This window comes from Panicum virgatum, chromosome 9N (genome assembly GCF_016808335.1).
Source record: "Panicum virgatum strain AP13 chromosome 9N, P.virgatum_v5, whole genome shotgun sequence".
NCBI classification, from domain to species: Eukaryota; Viridiplantae; Streptophyta; class Magnoliopsida; order Poales; family Poaceae; genus Panicum; species Panicum virgatum.
The window spans coordinates 54,942,678-54,951,798 of NC_053153.1; the positions used below are offsets into that span (position 1 = coordinate 54,942,678).

General features: G+C 45.3%; 2 protein-coding genes across 4 annotated transcripts; one reads left to right on the top strand and one right to left on the bottom strand.

Annotated features, from left to right (window-relative positions):
- The first annotated feature begins 141 nt into the window (after positions 1-141).
- LOC120688011 (zinc finger protein GIS2-like) lies at positions 142-3,287 on the top strand. Of its 3 annotated transcripts, XM_039970134.1 has the most exons (4): positions 142-334; positions 878-1,089; positions 1,585-1,680; positions 2,368-3,287. In XM_039970134.1, exons 2-4 carry the CDS (start codon positions 986-988, stop codon positions 2,930-2,932), a joined length of 765 nt encoding a protein of 254 aa, XP_039826068.1. In that variant the 5' UTR covers positions 142-334; positions 878-985; the 3' UTR covers positions 2,933-3,287. The 3 variants fall into 3 exon arrangements, with proteins under 3 accessions (XP_039826068.1, XP_039826070.1, XP_039826069.1); XM_039970136.1 differs by lacking the exon at positions 878-1,089 and having other exon boundaries at positions 150-334; XM_039970135.1 differs by lacking the exon at positions 142-334 and having other exon boundaries at positions 500-1,089.
- Positions 3,288-3,665: 378 nt separating this feature from the next.
- On the bottom strand, positions 3,666-7,050 carry LOC120688009 (very-long-chain aldehyde decarbonylase GL1-10). Its single transcript, XM_039970132.1, has 5 exons — positions 6,549-7,050; positions 5,825-6,147; positions 4,329-4,476; positions 4,205-4,237; positions 3,666-4,046 (listed from the first exon to the last, which is right to left on the bottom strand). Exons 1-5 carry the CDS (start codon positions 6,876-6,878, stop codon positions 3,975-3,977), a joined length of 906 nt encoding a protein of 301 aa, XP_039826066.1. The 5' UTR covers positions 6,879-7,050; the 3' UTR covers positions 3,666-3,974.
- Between the last annotated feature and the right edge of the window lie 2,071 nt (positions 7,051-9,121).

The following is a 9,121-nucleotide window of genomic DNA, read 5'->3' on the forward strand; positions in this document are numbered from 1 at the left end:
AAGCCCAAGAGCTATCCTGCTGCTTACGGGGGCCCTTTTTTTAGATGTTTCGGGGCCCGTTAGCTCTCCGCACAAGCGGCCGCTTTTCCTGCACCGTTAATTGCCGATCGGACGGTCGGGAAGCACGTGCGCTCTCTGGATAGCCTGGATCTGCGGCTTCTTCTCGACCTGGTCGCACGCTCCGTTCGGACCACTCCCCAAATCCGGACACGTCTCCGACGCCGCCGCAGCGCTCCTCCGGCGACCTGCACCGGAGCTCCCTCGGAGCTGCACGGCGACATCGCTGCGTTGCGTCTGGAACTCCTGCGTCGTGCCCTGCTGAGCCCTCTTTTTGGTAAGCCCTAGCCTAGGTCGATTTCGATTGCGTCTCCGGTATGCGCGGCAAGAATTGAATCCTGCTGCTAGATCTGTTTCCGTTGTTTTTCTCTTTCTTTGTCGGATTAGATGCCAAGCTGCATCTTCTTTGGCGCTTGTTACCTATGTAGCTTCGCGGCCCTAGGTTTTTTTCCCGGACGCTTGTGCCTGTAGCGTACAGGATTGGAGTGGGGATCCTTTTGCGACGGGAGCGGTGTGAAATTGATCAAGCACTGTTCGGCAAGGAGTCTTCATGTTAAGGTGATGGTGGATTGGGAGGAATTTTGAAAGAAACATAATAAAATCTGACGGCTTGTTGTAGTGTGTTGGAGGAGGCTCAAGACTAGAACGCACTTGCCCGATGCTATGACTTGAGAGAGGGTGGTGGGACCGTGGGAGTAGGGTATCCAGCGAGTCGTGCGACCTACTGTTGGAACTTGAGCATCCTGTAGTGAAGGTGGTGGTGATTGTGGGACTCATAGGGTTGGATCTCAGTCTGGTTTTGGCGTTTTGCTGTGGACAGGGAAGGAAGAAGAGCAGAGGTTGTGGTGTTTGTTGGAGTGTTGAAGGTGCTGATTGGCGTGGAGTTGCTGTTCGGTTGGAGCTTGGAGTTTAGAGGAAAGATTTCGTGATGAGCAGCCGCAGCCCGCCGCCGAAGGACCGCAGGATGCGTACCGAACGCACTTCATACCGTGATGCGCCGTATCGGAGGGACAGCCGCCGTGGTCCAAACAGGTTTGAGATTACCTAGTCAAACAGGACGAGTGTTTGACATTATTCATCCAAGCATTACTGCTTCCTCTCGTTATTATGTATATATTGGCCCAAACGCTAGGTGATCAGGTTTTACACGAAGTTTAAGTTTGTGCTTGTGGTAGAATAACCATAATTATTTGTTTGATTTCATGTAAATGGTTTGAGTTATCCCACTATAATCACTTTGTGCAGCATAAGTAAAGGGCACTTGATATTGGGTCATGATAATACTCTAATTTATCTGCAAGTCTAGTAAAGGGAAGTGTGACACAATATGGTAACAGTGGTTTAAGAATGAGTTCGTGTTTTTGCATGGTTTGAGGAAACAACCTCTATGCAAGGGTTGTAATTGGACATGAGTCATGACAAGAATGGTGTAATTACAAATCAATTTATGTGAAGCTGTAATATAAAATTATTCGGAAGATTGGAAGTTTATGTATCCCTATGGTTATTTCTCTGTCTGTTGTGCAGGTTTCAGAATGATTTGTGCAACAACTGTAAGCGTCCTGGGCATTTTGCTAGAGAGTGTCCTAGCGTGGCTGTCTGCCATACCTGTGGGCTTCCTGGGTAAGAACTCTGTTATTCTGCTTACATTGATGCTCTTATATGTTGCTAGTATTGAGTTTTTCCATCATTCATTTACTAGCATGTGCATTTTACTTGTAGTACTAGTACATACTATGTGCTTTAAATTAAAGTGCACCTGAGGTCCTTAAACTTTTCCTGGACTCAAATGCCTACTGTTGAGAGTTTATAGGCCTACTGGTGAAAATCCAGAAAATGTTTAAGAACCTCTAGTCTGTTATAGTAGCACTGCTGTTATAAGAATAACATCTCAACAGGTGCTCTATCAATTAATTTAATGATTTATGGTTAGTATTGTTTGGTTAAGTTTAACTATTCAGGGGCATTTTGTGCGGGCTCTGTAGTGTGGACAAGGTGTGCATGTGTTCCCCTAGGGGCATAAGTCCGTGTTCTACCTTATGTTATCTTTTATGTTCTTGTCATCCTGGAAGATACTTCTAGTATCATTTGTTTAGTGAAGTTAAATGCATCTGTAAGCAATTCATTGTTGTCTTTGGCTCTTATTCCATGAGACCTGATCTCGGATTCTATTTGATTTTTATATTTGTGAGATGATTAATTGCGGCAACCTTGAAGCTTAAGTGATACATAATGCATTCCCTATGGCCATGCACCTTCATCTTTTGAGCTGATATAGCTTTTTCAGACTAAATTTTTTTAATGTTGCAGGCACATTGCAGCTGAGTGTTCTTCCAAAGGTATCTGCTGGAACTGCAAAGAACCTGGCCACATGGCTAACAGCTGCCCAAATGAAGGGTTATGCCGTAACTGCGGCAAGTCTGGCCACATTGCAAGAGACTGCACTGCTCCGCCATTGCCACCTGGAGAAGTGATCCTTTGCAGCAACTGCTACAAACCAGGTCATTTTCGTGAGGAATGCACCAATGAGAAGGCCTGCAACAACTGTCGGCAGAGTGGCCATCTTGCCCGCAACTGCACCAATGATCCTGTTTGCAACCTGTGCAATGTTGCTGGTCATTTGGCCCGTCAGTGCCCCAAGTCTGATACATTGGGTGAGCGGGGTGTGCCACCTCCCTTCCGTGGAGCTGGCGCTCCCTTCCGTGGCAGCTTCAGTGACGTCATCTGTCGGGCCTGCAACCAGGTTGGCCATATGAGCCGTGACTGCATGGCTGGTGCCTTCATGATCTGCCACAACTGTGGTGGCCGTGGCCACATGGCTTATGAGTGCCCCTCTGTGAATCTCATGGACCGCTTCCCCCAGCGCCGTTTCTGAAGGACGTCCAAGGGCAATTCAGATGCCTTTACTTGTGGCCCTCTGCGTCAAGAAGCATTTTATTTTTAATTTGCTTTCTAAACTGTAACGAATTCTAGCTACGTCAGATGCAATCTTTAGTTGTAATTCTGGGATATGCTATTTAACTGTGATGTTCTGTTGAGGATAATCCGCCTGTTCGATTGCTAATCAGCCGGCTGGGGCTGGCTTTTTCCCACTGTTGCTACAGTGCTATGTGAGGAGGGTTACTCCAGCAGCACATGGCTGGGGCTGGGAAACAGCCAACCGAACGGGCTGAATATTAGTAGATGGGAATACTTATGAATTCCGAATTCATCATGTGAGATTTTGATCATATTTGAACTTGAAACATCAGTGCACGTTTAGCCTTTCAGTGTTGTAAGTTGTAACTGGAGCTCCCCGAGTGAAAAATTTTGTCCATCAGAACAGAAATCGACAGTACACGGACGCGAGTCAGTATGCTGCTGATGGTTTCTTGCTATTGTCAACACATATCTTATGCTGCTGATGGTTTCTTGCTATTGTCAACACATATCTGAGACAAGGGGCTGTCGAATAAATTCTGAAGTGTTGATAATGTTAACCAGACTTAGAATATTTTAATTTGCCATGGTACATCAGAAGTTAATTATTCAGAACTGGACTGAATACCTAGTTGCAACTCGAAACACTGGGGCACCCAGGCAAAGTTTCTCGGAAACTATACAGCAACTGATTCAAAACAATCAAAGCATGCGTCGATGAGAAGACTATCTGAGAGTTGCATTGTTTATTGGTCAGCATACAAGTTCCATATAAGTTCACAAACACTGGGAAACACAGGGCAACGCAGCTGAAAGCTGCATGCCAGTTTCAGAAATCAGAACACCACACCACACATGCACAGCCCAATTCAGGCTGATCTCCCATTTCGTGAAACCAAGTGAACTCGATGCCCAACTCAGGCTGATCTCCCATTTCGTGATGCCATAGTGAACTCAATCGATCATGGAGACACTAAGGAGGCACTGTATCAAGCAATCTAGTCCGATTTTGTATAGCTGAATCCATTGCCATCTCCTTTCTCACCATCATTTTGCCCAAGATCCTTCAGCTACATCCGGGAGGTCACATAAAAAAAAAGAAAAAGTTAGCTACTTAGTCAACTCAATAAGTTATTTAGCATATAGTAATCTTACATTTGAAAATCCCTTGTTATTTCTAAGGTACCATAGAAAAATGTTTGGCAGAGCTGTCAATGTAGAAAAATACCTTTGCTAGGTACGCCTTGTGGAATCTGTAACCCTGAAAGAACAAAGTGCTCAACATCAGAACTCTGACACTTCCATCACTTCTTAGTACTTCCTTTTGGCCTTTGTGTAAAAGAGAAACTTACTCTATCAGTCCCATACAGATAATCACAGTATGTGAAAACAGAAGCAAAATTGCTTTGGCTCTGGCCTCCTACATAATGATGATAGTCATGGTATTCTGCTCCGCCATAGAATGGAATATACTTCGTCAGAGTGAATGGGAAATCAAAGCTGCAAAATTATAAAACTAATTATGTTTCTCCTCATGGAAGGGTCACAAATACAAAGTAGCTGCCATAGTGTCATGGATGGTTTTATTGGCCGCAGGCCTGCAGCAAAAATATAACAAACAATACCTGCTGCAAAATGGTACAAACTGAGGTACATCCTAGCTGAGATGATCTCATACAGGGGGGAAAACAATTTTGTAGTTACAAATGGATTGTATACAAAGATGGAGCAAACAAAAAGAACCCATGTGATATGTTTGATATTAGTAGATCTCGATCCAAGGAATTACTCTAGAATTGGTGACATGGTAGTTAATTTCTATCATATATAGAGAAGCTAGAATTTTTCATTGTCTCCACCTAAAATGACGGACAAGAAATGTACCCTCCAGTGCAATATGAGGAAACATGATGACTTAATTGTGTCCGCTTATTGTCAAAAAGAAAACCTAGATGCAATGTACTGCAACATCACAATACTAAGAAAAAGTAATTTCCATCCACTAAGATACAAATCAAGCAACGTGATTGTTTCTACATGACCCACTGATAGACCTACGAGTCATTCGAGTGAAGCTGCACCAATGAATCAGCAAATCCTGAATTTGCCAAGCCACAACATATTAAAATTTTCTGTTCCTAGGTGCCTAGGTGTTGTTCCCTTTCATATGTAGAAAGCGAGCATAAACATTACTAGTCAGACTTTTTGCTAAGCTTGTAGTTTTTTTCTCGAATATGCAGGAGAGCTGTGTATCATCATATAAAATGATTTTTCTGCTAAGCTTCGTAGTGAAAAAAAGGATCATTTAAAACATTCTGCTAAGGATTCACAGGTCGTATCCTTTTTGTTAGTGAGTATGTAACAAATATTAAATTGAACATTTTATTCTAATTCTCAAGCCATTACATTTATGAAATTTTAACCTACATCTTCAAATTCTGTAACTGTAAGTTTGATTTTTTTATTAACCACCAAAGACTCAAAAGAGTAGCAGCCAATGCTATCCATGCTATATAGTTTCTTCATTACCAGGTCATCCCAAAGAAGTATATGACTAGAAAAAAATCACTGCTAGGAAAACCTTAAACGGTAAACAGGTGGCTAAGAACTCTCAGGCAACTCAGACGGTTATGCAGACATCAACACAAGTCCAATTCAGCTTCCAATTAGTGACAAACTCTGTTCGCTGTTGCCTACCAGCAGATCAATGTTAGTGGCATGTATGTCCACCCAAACAAAACCCAAAACATTGCAATATCACTCTACAGTATCATTACAAAAGCATGCCTCACCAAATCAATAGTTGTATGCCCGTTCCAAAGAAGGGGGGAAAATATAAACTTCGTACCCGCTGTGTGTATCGATAGCCTCCACCTGGCGGAGTACAATCCAGAGCCAGAACGTGATCATGTGGCCTGGAGCGATTGCTGGCCCGACAAAGGAGGGGATACCAAGTATCAGAACCTCAGCCCAGTGTGCGTATGGAGCTGCGAAGCCGATGGGCGCCGTGAACTCATGGTGGACGCAGTGGATTTTCTGGTACCCCCACTCCCCGTGGAGGAGCCTGTGGATCCAGTAATTGAGGTAGTCCTCAACAAGGAAGTATACCAGCAGCTGCGCAGCCATCTCTCCCAGGGACGGCAATGGAAGCTGCGTGTGAATTCCCACCATCTGCATTGATATTAAAGTGCATTTTTTATATGAATATACATGATTTTAGCACAATGGAAGAAATGGAACGAGCACCGTTGGAAATTTTTCTTCTGCTTGCCAAAAGTAGGTGAGCTCATGGGAATCTTCTAAATAGGACACAGCTAAGAAGGGTTCTTGGAGCAAAACCCAGATCAGGAATTCCTCAAAGGAGAAGAAAACATGTAGACAAATGTAATCAAAATTCTTGCATCTCAGAACAACAGATCGATCAAGCGGGCACAGGGGAGTGGGAATCTAAGCGCAAGAACAGTAAGGAAACGCGATCTCATGTACAGAATCCGCCCCCAGGCCCCCAAATCTCATGAAGAAATCAGACACATTGCGCAGATTCACCGGACGAGAGCGACAGGATGACGGACCTTGACGGCCGGGTAGGAGACGAGCTGAAGCGGGCCGATGACGACGAAGAAGATGCGGAGGACGTCCTTGTAGCAGCGGACAAACTCCGCCCTGGAGAGCCGCACCCGGGGCTGCAGCTTGTACGGCGCGACGGCGGCGGGGGACCGGAGCTCTAGGAGCGCGACGGGGAGCGGGGCCAGCGTGAAAACGACGAAGAGGAAGAGGATGTTCAAGCAGTAGAGGTGGTAGTCGGATACCCCCGCGGTGTACCGGAACCACAGCGCCTCGGCGGGCGTCATGGCCCGGCCCAGCGCCGCCTCCGCCTCCGCCGCCGTCGCGTAGGGCAGCATCTCCGGCGAGCCGATGGGAGAGACTCGAAAGATGCCCCCCAACCCTTTCGCACCACCTGTCCGCAATTCCCGGGGTTCGCGCTGCCGAGCAGCCCCCGCTTCCGTTCGCCGGCGCCTTCCTCCCCCCCTGCTATGGAGGAGACGAGGAGAGTGAGTGGTGGGCCGGCGGAGAGAACGAGCTGCCCCCGCTTTTATGCCAACCCGGCTCCAGTCGCTGCCATGTAGGGCCGGGTGGGGGCTGCCCGGCGTCCGCTGTGCCGCCTTGGCGTCGTGTGGCACGAACCGTTGGATGGATTCGGCTGGGCACGTGTGATGCCTCTCGGCTTTGGATCGGCGTTTGTACTGGGGGTGAGATGATTTTTGGTCCTGAGGTGACATGAGATGAGAGAGTGTAATCTGTGGATGCATGAGAGTTTCAGTTTGCCGAGGAGTTTAGTCATCTAATGCTGCGAAACTTTAGGATCAACCGAGGAAAAGATAAAGCTAAACCGCCTCTTGGTGTGCATGAGTGGATCAAATGTGACCATATCAGAGTACGTGCGTGATATCTCTACTTTCCGCAAGAAAATAAAAGAAAGGTATCGGTGTTTGGATTCGGTTGCGCGACTGGTGGGTTTTCAAGAATATTTGCGAGGAAAAAAAAGAATGTTATGAACGATTTCACACGAATTTATCTTCGACCTCGTAATTTTAAAATATCACTGGTTTTGCAGGTGTGGAAGATGTATTTGGCATGCATTTTTTTTTAAAAAAAGATGTATCTGGCTAAATTCGGAAATGGGCAGAGTGCATGCATTCTCGGGGTGGGATTCGTGTTCGTCATGACATGCATTTACTCGCGCGTCAACGTTTGGAGTACACTGTACTGTACACAAGGACCGCATGGAAAGCCTCGCGACGCACATACGCGTTACTCAAGCTTAAAGGCAATAAAAAAGGTTTTTTTGTGTGTGTGTGTTCTCAAGCTTAAAGGCAACCAATAAAATTTACTTCATAAAGTGGAGGAAACTTTATGATAAGATATTGTGTTATTGGTGGACCCTCTTCAACGTTGGATCGGAGTGCAAATTTTCGGTTGGGGGGGGGGGGGGGGGGGGGGGGGTTCCGGGGGGACGACCACAGTACTGCCACACACGACATACCACACGCTAGCTCTGAGCTGCCATGCCTCTCCTTTTCTTTTCCTTCTCAAAAAATAAAGAAAAAGTTAAAGTTCATGTCATTTTCGACCTCTGTTTTCTGAAAAAGCGTTATTTTCATTTTCATGATAGGGGACTGGCCTGGCTAGGTGGATTGTTAGTACTGTATGTATACTTATAACACAAGGCATGCATTACAAGCAAATCTATGCCATTTTTATCGTGTGCATGCATGACCGACCATGCCATGCATATTTGTTCCTAGAAGATGTGATCATCTCGGGTTCTTTCACCATGAGCGAGATTGTGAGAACTGCCCAATTTGCACTTGGTTTAGGTGAAACTATTGATTAATCCTTTAAGATGAGGGCTAGCACGTGTCCGTCTCTCGACACGCCACGTGCTAATCCACACCTTAGAGGCACTTAATCAACACAATTCATCTAGAACGAGAGCAAACCCGGTAGTCCCGGTACGTGTTTGCCACATGCCCAGGATTAAGCACACGTACCGTTATATAAGCACGTACGTTGCCGATGATCCACAAAGAGCAATTTTACACACTTAATATTACAAGTTCGATATAGGAGGGTTCAACTAACTTCCATTACAAGCCTTGGGCTCACGAAAGTCATAATAAACAAAAACATAAAGTTTATTGCATTTACATGCTCTCACGAAGCTCGATTACGATAAAGACATACTAAGATAATGATGCCTTGATCAAGGACATCATCATAGCCACAACGACCTACTCCTCCCCTGCATTAGGATCCGCGGGGTAGAAGTGGCCGAACACCACTTCCGGTTCACCTGCAACTAGGTTTAGAAAGCAACCTGAGTACAAAAGGTACTCGCAAGACTTACGCGATTAAATAAGCAAGGATCATGCATTGGCTCAAATAAAAGCTTTAAGGTTAAGTAATTATTGCATAAGCATTAGCTCTCTACACTATCACCTATCAGAATTGATTAATATTGCCCAAACCCCCATTAAATTTTAGTTAGTTACGAGTATAACATATAAAGTGACACAGAGGTGCCATGAACCATTTCCACCAAAACCGAATTTCTACGAGGAGTTCATGGGATAATGAGCTTGCT

What these genes read in the sequence shown, in the direction of transcription:
- LOC120688011 (XM_039970134.1), top strand. Translation starts at nt 986, where the DNA reads ATGAGCAGCCGCAGCCCGCCGCCGAAGGACCGCAGGATGCGTACCGAA. An exon ending in AGCCGCCGTGGTCCAAACAG is followed by an intron (nt 1,090 to 1,584) that starts GTTTGAGATTAC and finishes TCTGTTGTGCAG; the next exon opens with GTTTCAGAATGATTTGTGCA. An exon ending in CATACCTGTGGGCTTCCTGG is followed by an intron (nt 1,681 to 2,367) that starts GTAAGAACTCTG and finishes TTAATGTTGCAG; the next exon opens with GCACATTGCAGCTGAGTGTT.
- LOC120688009 (XM_039970132.1), bottom strand. Translation starts at nt 6,878, where the DNA reads ATGCTGCCCTACGCGACGGCGGCGGAGGCGGAGGCGGCGCTGGGCCGG. An exon ending in GCTATCGATACACACAGCGG is followed by an intron (nt 4,477 to 5,824) that starts GTACGAAGTTTA and finishes ATAATTTTGCAG; the next exon opens with CTTTGATTTCCCATTCACTC. An exon ending in ACAAGGCGTACCTAGCAAAG is followed by an intron (nt 4,047 to 4,204) that starts GTATTTTTCTAC and finishes TCCCGGATGTAG; the next exon opens with CTGAAGGATCTTGGGCAAAA.